We start from the raw sequence: 17,105 nt of genomic DNA, 5'->3' as shown, positions 1-17,105 counted from the left end.
AAAAACTGCTTACCTTAGGAAATCCTACTCTTGAAGAGACTATCCGAACTGCTAAAAGTATCGAGTTATCTAAGAAAGAAGTTAAGGAACTCGAAAAGAAGAATGATGAAGCAGTTTCTGTGGTTAGAACTAAGGAGAACAGAGACAACAGATCAGTCCCTGGTCAACAACGCTTCGAGAAGAACAATGTTCCCAATTCTCAACGTTTTGAAAGGAGTCCGTTTCCTAGGAGTGACATTTGTTATAGATGTGGTAATCTTTCACACAACAAGAATAACAAATTTTGTCCTGCCAGGAGTTCTGTTTGTCGTAATTGTGGAAAATATGGTCATTTTGCCAAAATTTGTCAGAATCCTAGACAGGGAAATTCTACATTTGTCAGTAAGCCACAGGGTCTAAGCAATGTCAATGGGGTAGGAAATGTTTCAGATATGCAAGATAATACAGGTATGGGTACAAGTCCAGTTAACAGCATCCAAGACGATCTCAGAGATATGGTTGTGGTGGTACATGAAAATTCACATTTGATTGATAATGTCAAAGGTGATGCAAAGGTGATGGTCGTAGCTGTGCGTGAGGATGGAGTCATTGTTGGTGACCCTTCTGATTGTGTTGATCCCTACGAAAATGTTGGTGTGGGTGATAAAGTAGTTTCCCTGCTAGTAGATTCAGGAGCAAGGGTAACCATGATCACCCAAGAATTATTTGAGGAAACATGGCCAGAGAAAAAACTTGAACCTCCTGATAGAGCTCCTGTTTCTTTTGAAGGACGAAGAATAGCTCTGCTTGGCTATTTTGAGGATGTTCTACAGTTCAGGGGCAGGAACATTTTTGGGAAAATATATGTCGCAATTAAAGGGTTGAACATTTTGCGGTGGTTTCATGGAGGTTTGTTCGGATTGATCCTGAGACCAGGGGCAAAAGAGCAAGTTGGCTTAGCTGAACCTGATAACTGTATTGCTAGTCTTGCCGTTGTTGACTCTGATGACTACGTTGAGAGTTTGTCTTGCAAATTTCCCACTGTCTTTGGAAAGGGACTTGGGAGGATCAAGGACTTTAGTCATGAGATCAGGGTTAAAGATGGTGCCATCCCCATCAAACACAAAGTCAGAAGCGTCCCTTTTAGTGTAAGGGATAGTCTAGAGGCCGAACTTATCGAACTATGCAAGAAGGGGATCATTGAACCGATTGAGTCATCCTTGTGGTTGTCTCCTCTTGTTGTCGCCAGAAAAAGGAATGGTGATTTGCGCGTCTGTGTGGATTTGCGCAGCCAAAATAAAAACATCTGGATTGACTCACACCCTTTGCCAAAAATTACAGATTTGTTGTCCCTTACCAGAGGCGCAAAATGGTTCACTAAGTTAGACCTAGCTTCTGCGTACCATCAAGTTGTTTTGAGTGAGTCCTCTAAACATTTGACTGCATTTGTCTCTCCATTTGGCAGTTTCCAGTACTGCAGAATGCCGTTCGGCCTCGTGTCGGCGGCAGCTGTTTTTCAAAGGTTGATGAGTCAAATGTTTAAAGATACCCCTGGAGTAATTGTCTTCCAGGATGATGTTTTGATTTTTGGCGAAAACAAAGAGGATCATAACGGTTCTTTGAATCAGGTTTTGGAAATAATGCAAAACAAGGGCATTGTTCTTAAACGAGAAAAGTGTGTCTTTCTAAAAGAAAAGATGGAATTCCTTGGTCATGTTGTCTCACACAATGGGGTAGAGCCACGTCCAGGGTTGGTAAAAGCAATTGTGGATGCATCTCCTCCAGTCGATAAGGCAGGTTTGAAGTCTTTCATAGGACTCAGTGAGTTCTACTCCAGGTTTATCAAGGATTATGCATCAAAGGTTCATCCACTTACCAATATTTTGAAGAAAAATGTGCCTTTTGTTTGGGATAACAACTGTCAAGAAATCTTCATGTGGATTAAGTCTCAATTGGTGAATGACAGTGTTCTTAAAGCGTTTGATCCTAATAAGGAGTGTGTGGTGACTGTGGATGCAAGTGGATTTGGTCTTGGAGCCGTGCTTACTCAGAAGAGTGGTCAGGTTGACAACACCATTGCGTATGCTTCAAGGGTGTTGCGCGGTGCTGAAGTAAATTTCTCTGTGATAGAGAAAGAGCTTTTAGCCTGCTGGTGGGCTGTGAGGAAATTCAACTCCTTTCTCTGGGGTAGTCACTTTGTTATACGTACTGATCATAATCCCTTAGTTTCTATTTTGTCTGGTGAAAAGATTAAGGAACATACCCCGCGAATTGCTAGGTTGTCGACTAAGCTACTCCAGTACAATTTTGACGTTGTCTATTTGCCTGGTTCGATGAATGTCAGGGCAGACTATTTTTCACGTTTCCCCATTTCTGGTCATGACTCTGATCTTGAAAAGGATGATGATCAAGAAGATTGTTTTGTTGCTGCTTTGGATCTTGAGGGTATGTGTGCTGTCAATGAAGCAGAATGGAGAAGAGAGTTGTTGAAAAATGAGGTACTTGTCCAGGTCCTAAGTTTCTTGAAAAAAGGTTGGCCTAAAGAGACAAATGTCTCAGGACAATTCCAGACTTTTGTTAAAGTTGCTGATGAGCTCACGGTTGAAGATGGCATCCTTATGCGGGGTGGTAGGCTCATTCCCCCCGAGAGTTTAAGGAAACGTCTTGTTGATGGTGCGCATGAAGGCCATTTGGGAAAAACATTCACCAAACGCAGACTACGTGATGTATTTGGTGGCCACTAATGGATGTGTGTGTGGATGCTCTAGTTGATGGTTGTGTTATCTGTAGATCGTCTGACAAGAGCCACAAACCTAGAACACCCCCTTTGGAACCCATTATGCTTCCCGAGAGAGCGTGGGAAAGGATTGGGGTTGATTTAGTTGGTCCTTTTAATCTTTTACCCTCTTCTTCACGTTTTGCCATCGTTGCCATTGATTACTATTCCAAATGGCCAGAGATTCGGTTTATCAGTGAGCCTTCCTCAGCCAATGTCATTTCTTTTCTTAAAGATGTTTTCCTTAGGGAAGGGTTTCCTTCTGTCATTATGACGGATAATTTGTCCAGGGTGGATGTCGAAATGTGTTAAGATGAATGTAATGGACGGGATAGATGGATTTGTAAGGGACAATGTTACGAAGGTTCAAGCAAAACAGAAAGCCTATTTTGATGAAAGAAATAGGGCTGTGCCGCATAGTATTCGTGCTGGAGATGTTGTTCGTATTAAGAGCCCTGTTCACGTCACCAAGGGAAGAAGCAAGTTCTCTGAGTCTTTAGTTGTCGATTAGGTTTGCGGCAATGCTGTACGTGTTAACAACAATCACTGGTGGAATGTCAGTAAAGTTGTGAAAGTCAATGTCAGGGAACCTGATTCTGTTAACCGTGACCTTTTATCTGATTCTCGCCATGATGCCAAGTGCTCTAACTATGTTAACAATGATGGTGGTGGGTTTCCTGGACTTCGCAGGAGTTCGAGAGTTCCTAGAATTCATGCCAGGTTTAGGTAACTACTCAAGTCTCCACTCAGTTCCAGTTTCCTGTTTTTAGTTCTTACTTTACTGTTCCTCACTGTCATTCCTCTCTTCCTTTTCTTCCTTTGCTCTTTTCCTTCTCCACATTCTTTCTTTTCTTTTCTTCTCTGAGTTCTTCCTCTTTTGTTTATAGGAAAGAGGATAATGTAGTGTTCTGTGCTGTGCCTCACTGGCACCTGTAGATAGAACTCTCTACCATGAGGATTCTAGGGCTGTTGAGTAGAATGTTAGTATTTTGTCAGTTGAAGCCTGGTGCTCTCTTGTGTCGCTGTGTCACTAAAAGCTGTATTAAACTACAACTTCAACCACTACGTTTCCTGTGTTCCTGACAAAATCACTACACATACGTCTTTCACTCTATGTACATGTTTCATGTGACTCACTCCCATTCCCTTGCGGGAGAATTACTACAGAAAGTGCACATACAAAATGTACTTTCTCACTGGGAATAACAGCAATTCTGTCTTTATTCCACACTCTTCAGTCCTTGGTATGCATCACACTAGGCTTTACTCGTACAACCTGGACCGGAGCTGAAAATTTAGATTCACCTTTGGCAACATAACAAGGTTTATTTGCCACTTCTAACTCAAAATTGTTGGCGTCAGTAATAACAATACTAACATCCTTGGTCTCAAACAATTTCAAAGGTTTCGCTAATACTATGTCCATAACAAGCATTTGCAATGCAATAGGTCTACTCTTTCCTGAGGATGAGGATTCAGCATTGACTGCTTTGACAGTTGTGATAGTTATCACTGTAGGTCTAGCAAAAGGCTTTCCAAATGCTCCCCAATTCCTCACAACAATCCATATCAACTGAGAACTGCTTATGTGAAAGGACTCTTGCTCACTGCTCTCTGGAATTCTGGGGCAAATATCTTTTTATTAAAGGGCAGAAAGTTCATGGAATAGGAGTCACGGGCCACAGGATTGTGGAGTTCCTAAAGGCCATTGTGACAATACTAATTACAAAATGAGTTGAGCTGGTGTAGGGTGTGAGAGACAACCTATGTGGAGATTTTCTCCAGAGACTGACCTCCTACAGTTATGGATACAAGATGCTGTACTGACCCAGTCACTGCAAGCCTATTTACCGGCCTTTAAGAGAGATGTCTGAGAGGTTGTCTATAGCAACTGACAAAGCATAGTGCGTAACTATACCCACCGATTTACCTAGGGCATTCACAGTGTTTCTGGTCTCCACATGGGAGGAACCTGCCTGGCTCTGGAAAATTTATACCAGGCCAAGCAGAGTTCTATATGGCCCTGATGGAGTGTCTTACTCTGCAGAAATTGGGCATGATGGCCTCAGCACAGTCGAGCAGCAGCGGTGCGTCCATTGGGGCGTAGGGGCGTAGCCCTACCAGCCACATGGACGCGCATCGCGGCCGCCGCCGCAATCCATTCAATAAATTACTCTGTACAAGTACAGAGTAATTTATTGTAAGGATTGCGAGTCAGCCGCCGGGACACACCCGGAGATTTCGGAATCCGCAAGGGGGGTGGTGGCCTGCTGCAGCTTGAGTGACAGTACACTCAGGCTGCAGTAGACAGACCGTAGTGCGCAAGTGCGAGTTGGTTTTCAACTTTCGCAAGCATGCGCACTACAGTACCCCAGTGGGACCCTGCGGGGACTTCTCTGCCTGCTGTAGCCCGGGTTTGTAAGGGGCGACAGGGCGAGCAGCAAATGTGCCCCCCCAGCGCCAGGATTGGCTACACCTGGCTCACGTCACGGTCACGCTGCACCCGGATGCGACGCCTCCATTTCTCCTCGTGGGTCTGCTTTTCTTCAGACTGGCATCCATCAACCCCCAGCGAGGAGGCGGCAGGAGAGCTATGTGAGTGATGGGTTTTTAGGCCCTGAAGTTTTAATGTTTATAACTGGAAACTTAGATGCTGCTCTTTAGACAGTGAATTGCCCGTGTAAACATCAGAGGCAGAGATGATTGAAACAGAAGGACAACAATATAAAGATTACATTGCTTTCTTTTTGCGTGGCCCCTCTGCCCACTGACTGAGGCTTTGTTAGTAAGGTTTATAGTAAGGCAGAAGTCTCCTGAGTCAGCACGAGCATAGTCACGTAAGATACCATTGGCCACAGTGCAGTGTTAGAGAGAAACTAGCACATACATTCTAAAAGGGGATTGGGGTTAAATCATATGCACAAAACGCGCTCATACCGTTAGGATTTCTGGGACAATTACGTGTTTAACGGCTCTCTTTACTTATCTGTATATAAACATCCTATTCTTCGAATGTATAGCACTGGGTGGACCTTTAATTTATTGAATTTTATTCCCTGTTTTTGCATATTTGAGCATCTTAACTCGCACCACTTCCTAAACCAAGCCTTGAATGCTGGACTTTGCATTTGCAACCCCTGGAAAGCTAAGTCCTCAAATGAACTCTACAATCCAGCTGTAGCGCGGTCATGCCATGGTAATGGTGGCTCATGGAACTCATACCTAAAATGAAGTTGACGTCTCTTCACATCGCCGCCTCTGCTTTTGTGGTATTGTGGCATCTCCGAAGTTTAAAATGTCCCAGCTTACTTAATCTATCAGTTTAGTGTCCGACTTCATTATGTGTCATCACACACACGAAATGGTCAACGTACCTGGTTACAAAGCTGCAGCAGAATTTCTCGATCATGCCACTTGCTCCCCTTTAGGTCAGCTACCTGTTTAGTCTGTAGAACCAAAGCCTTGTTACCAAACCCCGCGTGTTGTGTCCAGCTGTGTCTCAATCTAAAAAGCTTCACGAAATTGAAGATTGTTTAAAGTGAGGTTGGGTGCACATTAGCACCGTGCAGGAGTGTGTTCTTGGATTGTAGGCTTAGTAGAAACATCCATCGGTGTGCAGTTTACTTCCTTCCACCTTGAATACCATTGTGTGTTATTCTGGAGGGAAAAAAACACTTGATGATGATGACACCTACTCTGCAGAAACTTTCTCCACAAAACTGACTCTTTTTCCTACTTTACTGGAATCCCTATGACGTCGAGTCCATTCGGAGTATGCCTCCATGTTAAAAAAAACCCTGCAGTATGTTTTTTCCAGGATCATAGAGCCCCTGTTTCCCTTTCACAGGGAGGTCCCTTTTGGGGTGTTTGTGAGGGAATCCTCATGCTGGTTGGTGCTAGCTGTACCACCACAGACTGGCTTCTCCACCTCTGCGCCGTGGCCGGGAGCTCTGCTGTACCCAGAGCAGCCCTTCATACCCACGAGCCGCTCCCCATCCGTGCACCTCAGCAGCCTGTCTAGGGCAGGGACGTCACAAGAGGAGGTCAAAGGGCATTATATGCCCAAGATACCCTGCCATTCCAGGGCCCGCATCCCTAATGCACAGTGAATGTTCAGTCACCCGTATCCCCGCTGCGCGTGTATAAGGCCTTCTCCTCCTAATAATACTTCCGTGTTTGCCCCTTCCTGACACCAGCCATTCGAGGGGTCGCTGGGTGGTATTGAATTTACTCTAGCAAGCCAGGACATCTCGGGTCCTGCTCTGGCTTCATCTCTCTGCACACTGATGTTCAAATTCTCTTACTCGGCAAAAGCGCACGCTGGGGTACTGCGCCCTTCTATCCACCCGGAAATACCCAAAGGACCCCTTTCAGCTGGCTCCATGACTACCGGGTATCCAGGAGTAGTAAAGCAACTGGACACCTTAAGGTCTTCTCAGAAATTGGGCTTCCTATTGAGCCCTCAGTTCCTTGTCCTGGAACCAGAAGCAGTCTGCTAGTACAGGGTGGTAGACCTAACAACATTTGTGTTGCATTTGGACACTTCATATGTCGGGAACAAAGACTCCAAAATGGTTGTATCCTCCCTTCGCGACAGGAGTCACAGAATGAAAGGTTCTGCATGTCCTGTCCAACTTGTCAGGTGTCTGGGAAGTGGGGGGGACATAAAAAGATCCTGTGGTAAACGCAAAAGTGTCTGGAGTTCAGTTTGAGAGTGATGGAATGGATATTGCCGGACCCCAGGAACCACCTACAATTTCTAGGAACAATGATTTACTTGTCATTAAGGACCATTCCACAGTGCACTCAAAGTCTGTGCCATTGAGAAGCATGTTGCCTTACTTGTAGCCCCTTACCTGATGGGATTACTTTCTAAATTGGTGGCCCTCAAGGATGTATTTTCTGACAGTGAAACTGACTTCATGTAGCTTAACAGGACTATAATTTGTGACGCGTGCAGATTTACTTACACCTTCTCCACTTTGCACCATCCTCAGACAATGGGTAAACGGAGTGCTTCAATGTGAGGCTTTAGAACATTAGAACAGCCCATAAGACCGGAGATATTCATTCTTGTCATTTCATTTGTAGGCCATGTTAAAGAAAGAGTGGGATTCAAACCATTGGGACTTCTTTTTCACTCCCTCCTTGAAGTCCATCAAACAAGAAAATATGGACTAAGTCCTAGGCCTCATGAAAATGTAGACCACGCTCATCACAATGGTGAAAGTAGATCTGGGAGAGGTGTGGCACAGCCGTCAGGGCAGCTGACTCCGGAGCTCATGGTTCAATCCCTGGCGCCGGCAGCAGCTCAGCTCAGCACCATGAGACTCTGGGTAATAGCTCACTTAATCCTCCTATCGGCCCCCAGCGCCTTGAGACCCTTATGGGTGAATAGTTTGTGCTTTACAAAAACCGGGTTTAGATCTACAGGCCAGCCAAGAGATCAGCAAGAATGGTCTATGACCAGACCACAATACTAACTGCATACTAAAATGCTGAAGACGGCATGATCATAGAGTTGAATAAGCATAGGGCTTCAGAGGACCTGTGTATTTCATGTGTACTGACTCAAGCTATACCACCATACTGTGGTTGCGCCCTTGTTGCTGCTGATACCAGGAACGGGAGGAAAGTGAGCTTCTCTCTGTCTTCTTCATGGACAGGAAAACACAGATCAGTGGAGAGAATACAACACTTCTTCCTTCACACACATGAGCAGAAGCAACATTATAGAAAATACCTGAGACAATTTTATCTTGTGACACGTTTGTTCCCTGATACTCACTCAAAATACGAGTGTATTTCATGTCTTCCCAATCTAAGAATAAGACTCTCAAACACAAATGGACTAACACATTATAATAAGCTTAAGAGGTACTTTGTTACCTACACTCAAGTCATCCTGACATTGCCTTAATTGAAGAGACACACTTTCAATAAACAAAAATAGACCAATTGAAAAGTGACTGCATGGGAGAATTCTATTTCCCAGTTGGAATCCACCTCGATCAAATGCTGTGGAGTAGTTATATGGTTCCACAAATCTCAACAATTCAACATCTTGAAAATCTGGACTGATCCACTAGGTTGAGGTGCATTTGAGAACATAGTCATGCTTGGGCCCAAATTAATTGTAAGGTCTGATCATGGTCCTGTTACCTTAGAGCAGGAACTGGGACATGCAGCACCATCAAGGACGTGATAGAGGATTAATATTACCAGATTTAGATGCCGAAAATTAAACAGCTGCTCTGAGAAAACATCTGCGGACATTTCTTGACAACAATACCCACTCACAGACCCATACAGCCACTCACACACCAACTCACAGACCCATACACCCACTCACACATCCATACAGCCACTCATACACCCAATCACAGGCCCATATAGCCACTCACAGACAAATACAGCCACTCACAGACCCACATAAACACTTATGCACCAACTCACACACCCATACAGCCACTCACACAGCCATTCCCAGACCCACACAGCCACTCACACAGCCACACTGGCACTCACCCACACACTGCCACTCACACACCGACACATCAACAGAAGCACTGATATACCCACTCACACAACCATGCAGTCTCTCATACCCACTCACACACCTACTCAGAGACCTATACAGCCACTCACTGACCCATAAAGCCATTCACACACCCACCCATACAGTCACTGATATATCCACTCAGAGATTCAGCAAACCACTCGCACATTCAATCACAGACCCATTCAGGCACTCACACACCAAGTCACCACATGCAGACAACCACTCTCACACCTATTTACACACTCATACAGCAAGTCACAAACCCAGTCACACATCCATATAGCCACTCACACACCCAGTAATTGATACATCTTATCAGACACCCAGAGAACCACTCACACACCCCCTCACAGACCCACACAGACATTCATACACCCACTCACAGACATATACAGCCACTCAAACACCCACTCACACTCAGATAACAACGCACCCACATACTCACACACCCATACAGCTACCTATACACCCACTCAGACAACCACTCACCAATACAGTCACTGACACATCCACTCAGAGAACCACTCACACATTTAATCACAGACCCACACAGATTCTCACACACCCATTCAGAGATCACGAAAACCACTCACACACCGATTTACACACTCACACACCCATTCAGCCACTCACACACCCATACAGTCACTTATACATATTCTCAGAGGCCCAGAGAACCACTCACACACCCACACAGGCACTCACACACCCACACAACTACTCACACACTCATACCACCACTCACACACCCATGCACAGACCCATAGAGCTTCTCACTCTCTCTCACATACAGCCACTCACATGCCCACTGTATTAAATGTGTTGTTCTTTTGAGTGAGTTATTTTGGTTGGGAACTGATTCACAGATCTTTCACAAATTTTTTATTTGCTGCTTTGCGTCGAATGTGTGTTTTTGGTTTGGTGGATCCAAGTGAGAATTTTTTTTAAAGGGATTTGAAAACAAAATGAACCAGAGCTTTTCAAAAGGGTTGATTCTGAAATCAGCCTATGTGTTTATATTGTGTAGATGATAATTACACATAGAACCAGATGCATTCCTTCAAGTTGTTGAGGAACACCCTATTGCCTCCGTATGTGAAATGGACTTGGTCTTTTTAATATATTCCGTCCATATTGATGCTCAAGTTGCTGTGGTATATAGAGCCCATGTGGTGGTCTTGGTGGAATGCAGAAACAATTTATTGACATGTTTCTTGGATTTCTCTATCTGTGGTCAGAATTTGGTTGAACACTGCCACTTCTGTCTTTGGCTAATGCTGGAGAACACCAAGACATTAAGTGGAAAAAGAGACATTAATTTACTAAAGGTATACTTCATTAGGATTGCCAGTCTTACCTTAATAATTGTGCCTAGGTCATTGCCAACACGGTGCACATTGTAATTGTATTGTATTGTATTGTAAATGCATTTATATAGCGCTTACTACCCCTGACGAGGCGTCAAAGCGCTTTTTCGGCGGGTAGCACGCTACTCCGGGACCCACAGAGGATTAGTGTTGAATTAGTATAGTGAAACATGCAAGTACATTTTAAGTGGTAGATAGGTTAGTCAGTTATTTGGATTTGGAATGATAGCAGAAGGATAGAGTAGGACAAAGGTTTGTATTTATTTATCGCTCGCTTGTTGACGCATGCTATTCAGGGAGCCTATAGAGGATTAGTGGTGAATTAATATGGTGAAATATGAGGTAATTTCAGTGGTGAATATTATTCTGTTACTTGGAGTGAGAAGGATAGCGGATGGATAAAAGGGTAAGAAAGATTAGCATTCATATAGCACTTGTTACCCCTGTTGGGTGTTGAAGCGCTTTTATGGCGAGTAGCACGCCACTCCGGAACCCATAAAGGATTAGTGTTGAAAATTAGTATAGTATAAATATGAAGTAATTTGAGTAGTAGATATGTTATTCAGTTATTAGTATAGTTGAATATGGAATATGGAATTTGAGAAGTGAACATGTTAGTCTGTTAATTTTGATTGAAAAAGCATAGTGGAGGGATAAAAGAGTGAAGGATTTTTTTTATTTTTTATAAGTCTTAGCAGTAGGAAGAGGCTTTTGGATGAGTAAAAAGGAGTTTTGGAGGGAAGGAGTCAGAGGGCAGCATTTTTGGCCCTAGTCCCGACCAGTCTCAAACAGGCCCAAACAGGCAACTACCCTTGTCCTCTCCACCCTTAGCCTCGACGCCCGGGCAGAGACGCCCTAAGCCTGGCCTTTCTTGTAGCCCTAGTAATCAGGTGACCCCTTTAGCCAATGGGAACCCTAGCCCTAACACTATCCAATCACAACACTAGCCCTAACATCTAGAACCAATAGGAGACCAGGACCTTACAGCCAATCTTAGCCCTAGTCCAAGGACCCATCTTGTGAGTTGCAGCCTACATGTGCCCCAGATTGCAGATTGCAGTGAGCAGAGTCCAGGAAGTGGTAAGGAGACAGACTAGTGCTGTCTCTTCCCAAGACAAAAAGTTGTTTAAAAAACGATTTTCATTTTCTGTGTTTACTGTCTATGCCTGTGGCTGTTACAGTTAAAAATAGTAGTTTTAGCCTGCCTGTAATTGCATATTTTATCACCCGTGTTGTGTTTTAAATGTGTGGTTTTCCCTGCCCATGATTGCTTTCATTTAGTGTGTTGAATTGTGGGATTTGCAGTCCAACCTCTGTAGTTTGTCCCTCTTATTCCTTGGTGACAAATCTGTTTTCCCTCCAAATTTCTCCTATGCTCTGTGCTTAGGCCTGTGTGCTCAAACAGTGCACCCCCAGCCACCATTTTGTGCTCACAAGCCAGTGAGGCCAGCCCCCCCCCCCCCCCCCCAGCAACAGGGATTTTCTACATCAGAGGGTGCTTCTGTGAGCTGCTTCAACTGTATTTACTGGTGCCTGTGCACTTCGTTTTTTGGCCAGCAGGGGGAGTAAAGCTTTATTCAAACAGTATTGTTAGATTTCGAGTTAGTGAATCACAAAAAAACACAATGCTTTCAACCAAAGACGCAGTAGATGCCACTTTAACCCTCTCTGGCCAACCCAAGAAATTACTAAATTAGGTAAACTTGGATCCCTGTCAATGCAACTCTTTCTAGCACTCTCTCTGGCACACAAGCCTATGGCCCACTATCCAGACTCTGATCATTTTGGAGATAAGCGGTAGTATGACTCAGGAAAAGACTGCAGCAGAATGAGGCTGTTTTGTAGATGAAAAGCAGTTAAAGTGGAGGACATCACCTAAAATATAAAAGAACATATTTAATTGGATGGTGGAGATGTGCAGGGAACTAAAATTATGTCTTTGTTTAAGGGAAAAGTAACTAACTCTGTGATTGGCTTTGAAAAAATAAAAAAAAGCTATGTTGTTTGAGATATGCTTGAAATTGCAAACAGTCAACCACACCTGCTACAGTTTAATTTGAAGCTAGTCTGTTGCTCAGAGAAAGCTATTGTGAACTTTTGGCTTACTGGTTGGCAGATGCTATTGAAAAATGGTCACTATGGAAACGGAGCCAAAACAGTGTGTGGGGAGGAAGAAAAGACGCCAGCATGACACTTCAAGGCAGACTGGTGTGCAAAAAGTGGGTAGTAAGGAGTGTATTTATTCAAACTGAGAATATTTAAAAAATGAATCATAAATCAAAAGCATCAAGAGTAAATTGGTGAATTGTTTTCAGGGATTACGTTTGGATCCGACAATCCGTTACAGATTTACACAGGGGTCACACTCAGCGGCGCAATGGATCCGTGGATCTACCCAAAACCATTACCAAATTGGGCTCATTTACAGGAGTCTTAGAAAGAGAAAACAATACTGACCATTTAGAAGGCGTATAACAAAAAAAAGGATGAAAGGAGGCTCATGATTTGGTAAGTATAGTAGTACCAGTGATAGCAAAGAGGGTAGCCATTTGATACTTTTGCACTCAGAGTGGAGGAGCATTGCTATATTTCTGATTTGAGATTTGCACAAAAAAGAGGTATTAAGTGATATCAATAGAAGATTTGGTGAAGAGCAAAGAGATTTCACAGATATGGGACCAGTTTCGGGGTATTACCCCTCATCAGCCAGGTTAACTTGAATCCAGTGGCACAGTGAGAAAGGGGCTATTAATATTACTAAATCAACGGATGATGGAAGTATATTTCCAATCTCATTATCAGGTTTATGATATTTACTATAACAGCCATTCATTGCCTAGTCCTGTCATTCCCTTGTATTGAGCATTTTAATATCTGTGATTTAAAGCTAGACATTTCAATACTATAACAATAGACGTAGAGTTTAGTAATGTCAGAAGCTAAAGATTGGCTTCTCTGCTGTTCATCACCCCATATGTGGAAGCTCTTTTCACACAGTTGTGGTTAAGATGTGAGATAGTGGCTAATAAACTGCAGCTTTGGAAGATGAAAATAAGGTATATCCAGATTATGAAATGGGAGAGTATTATTTATTGAAGAACAAACTGTGTAAAAAATATTATTTACATATTCCCCTCCATTTACAATAACACATTTTATTCACCTAGCATGCCACCAAGCAAAGCCATAAATACATAGCCATAAATTATTCATTATTGTACAATTAGTTAAGTATATACATAGTTTAACATCTTTAAAGATGGGGATGCTGAGAATGGCTAACAGCAATTAGTTGCATAATTGTCTTTAGGTTCTTAAAACGTCAAGGTATTAAAAAATAGGTTCTCCTAATGCCTTAAATAAGGGTGGAAGGATACCGTAACGAGAAGGAAGCCAAGAACACAACACGAGAGAACATGAAGGATTAAAGAAGACAATGGCAGAGAAAAGCGACACAAGATGCAGCTCTCCTCCTGCTTGGAGTGCAGCCGGGGCTGCACCTTTATAACGGGGGTCATCGGTGGGTCAGCAGGCCAGTGAGTGCTGTCAGCAGGGGGATCATGCTGACTTTTTAACAGAAGAAGATCTGAGCAATGGTCAGTAGAAACCTACTGCTCTTTCTGCATTGCAGTTTGTGGTTTTCTCCAGACTGCTGTGAGCAGACGTACAGTGGTGCACACTGAGATTATTGTGCATGCCTAAAAAGGTAGGCTAGGATGCCACTATCCATCCATACATGCTAAACCACAGCCCAGTTTCCAATCTCAGTCTTAGTCTACATCCTCCTCCAGAAGTACCACTGTGTGCAAACCATGTGTTTCTATCTATGGCTTTGGGAGATAAGTGCCACAGAAGAGGTGTCATGCACAACTGAGCCCTAGCAATGCTTTCTAATTCATCCATGCTAGTAGTGCATCATAGCACTGAACTGTTTGTGACTGGTAAATCCTTGGCTTGGTAATGGAAAGAGGGAGAGTTGGTGGACATTTGCAGGCTCTAGCTCTAAATCAGCCATTACAGCCTAGAGGATTGGGCACAGGTGGCCAATGAACCATTCCTTTCATTTGGTTAATGGCCACTATGCCAATGCAAACTTGTGAGAAGATCCACCTAGACGACTCCTTCTATAAGCCTGACTCAATGAAGCCGAGCAGGCACGCAACATTCATATGTTCCTCCTCCTGGGCACTGAGGTGGTGCTCCTCATCAGCATCCAGAGACCTCTTGCTCGGGTAAGTGACTGTCTTTCCCAACTTCCTGCTCTCCACGGCTCTCTTGGACAGGATTCCCATGACGGATGCACATTGTTCTCTCATCTTCCTCCTCCGGTGGCTCTCTATTTAAATCCTGTATTCGGATAAAGAAGGATTATTACAAAGGTTAGATCTCAGCAAAAACTAGGAGGGGAGTGAGCAAAGTTCAACAACTAAATTGGGAAACAACAGAGCAATGGAAAGGAGATTACTGAAAAATGGCATTGCTTCAGAAATTATAAAGCATGGAGTCATAAGATGTGAGAGTAGAATCATAGAAAAAAGTGTTGTTGTGTCACAGGAAACAGCATGGAGTCATAGGAAACGGAGTGTAGAGTCATAAGATAACAGGACAATGCCCATAGCTGAATATGACACAAAAGAAAGTGAGGGAGTGGTTAAATGTTAAGGCAAGGTTTTCAGGGAAAGTGCCATGTAGTTAGCAGCGAAACGGTGCACAGGAAAAAGAGCAAAGTACCACAGGGAAAAAGAACTGCAAAGCCAATGGGTATGGGTTTAATGTACTAATGTTTTAGGCATTGGCACATTAAAGTGAGGCACATGAGAGGGAGCCAACGGAAGTGAAGACAGATGGCTATAGTTGTAAAGTAGTCACACTTGCAGATCAATGCAAACACTTGAGTGGAGGAAAAAAGATACACTCAATGGGGCCAATTCACAGAACTAACTTAAGACAAAATCCTAAACGTACTACTTTTGGTATTCACAGAAGGCATTTAGTAGTAGTAAAATTAGGATTTTGTCTTAAGTTTGACTTAAGACAAACTTAGGACAAACTTAAGACAGACTTAAGACAAACTTAAGGCAAAATCCTAAATTAAGTCTGTCTTAACTCTGTCTTAAGTTTGTCTTAAGTTTGTCTTAAGCCAAACTTAAGACAAAATCCTAGCTTTATTACTACTAAATGCCTTCTGTGAATACCAAAAGTAGTAAGTTTAGGATTTTGTCTCAAGTTAGTTCTGTGAATCGGGCCCCAACATATTAGGTAGGAGAGGAATACTCTACTGACCTCACCCAAGATGTGAATGACAAAGTATCAAGCCAATTGGTGAAAGAGGTTGGTCAAAAAAAGCTAATGGTTCATAGGGGTGGTCAAAGCCCGCTTTAAATAAACAAAAGATCTTGTAGTGTAGTTCCTATATTCCCAATAGGCTATGCGCATTGGAATAATATAAACAGCAGTGTAGACGTAGGACTGAGGTTATCTAGGTCTCTACTGACTATATTAGACTTAAGGGTTGCCAGCTAGCTCAGAGGTCACTAGAAACTTTCTCGAATAAACGAGGAGGAGTTTAACCTCCCTGGATAGACAAGAAGGGATTAGCTTCTGACAACCATAAAACATGACAACTTTGCTCCCTCAGAATAAGAGTGTATCTCTAGAGTCGTGTGAAAACAATAGACTGCTATTTCACTCAGTCAAGTGTGCATACTTAGTTTCACCAGAGTGCAGAGAAAAGATAGACGGGCGTTTTCGATAAAAGGTGTTATTTATTGAGCATTCTTCTTTCTCATGCAAGAGAAATGAATTGCCACAATTGCAATACTTATAGTAAAGTAAAGTGCGTACAGTAAAAGGAGGATTATAAAATAATACTGTAAAAGCATTGCTATGGTTTTTTAGCCATATGATACTTTAAAATAGATAAAATATATACATACATATATACATTGACTAACGTACTCAACTGGTGCTTCTAAATACGCCTACCCCGGTGTACCTGACCTAAGCCTAATACGTGGGAAGGAGTAAGTAAGTAGCAGTTTAAGTTAAGTTGGGTTTGCCAAGAATCTGACTCAAGAATTCTCTTTAAGGGTTTAGTCAGCTCCGTACCTGGGTAATAGAAAGCAGGAGGTCTTGTATCTCTCTCTCAGGACTCGAAATCCCAGTAACCCGCGAAGGTATCTGGAAACACCGGAGCTGGATTTCTCGGCAGGAGAAAAGACAGCGTCTCTCTCAGTGCGTCAAAAGGGAGGGGCAGCGTCCGTGGGCTCTCGCATCAGCTGGGCTCTCGGGCAAGTAGATAGCTGCTCTGCTCCAAAACCACCACCGTGTGTTTGCTTAAGGCAACGTTGGTATATTTATACCTGAAAGGTGCCGGGTTTGACGTAAGGTTGGACATAAGACGTCAATAAAGATGTCACTA

At 43.3% G+C, this 17,105-nt stretch overlaps 1 protein-coding gene across 1 annotated transcript in view; it reads right to left on the bottom strand.

Moving 5' to 3' along the window:
• Nucleotides 1-13,759: 13,759 nt before the first annotated feature.
• The window catches only part of CD40 (CD40 molecule), a 136,667-nt gene continuing 133,321 nt past the window's right edge, over nucleotides 13,760-17,105 (bottom strand). The window contains exon 10 of the mRNA XM_078651915.1: nucleotides 13,760-15,031. Within this exon, the coding sequence (XP_078508041.1) occupies nucleotides 14,891-15,031 (141 nt within the window). The 3' untranslated portion in view covers nucleotides 13,760-14,890. The remainder of the gene's footprint in view (nucleotides 15,032-17,105) is intronic.

Source organism: Lissotriton helveticus, chromosome 7 (genome assembly GCF_964261635.1).
Source record: "Lissotriton helveticus chromosome 7, aLisHel1.1, whole genome shotgun sequence".
Lineage (NCBI taxonomy): Eukaryota > Metazoa > Chordata > Amphibia > Caudata > Salamandridae > Lissotriton > Lissotriton helveticus.
The sequence above is the reverse complement of the archived record's forward strand: the minus strand, read 5'-3'. Positions and strand labels throughout refer to the sequence as shown.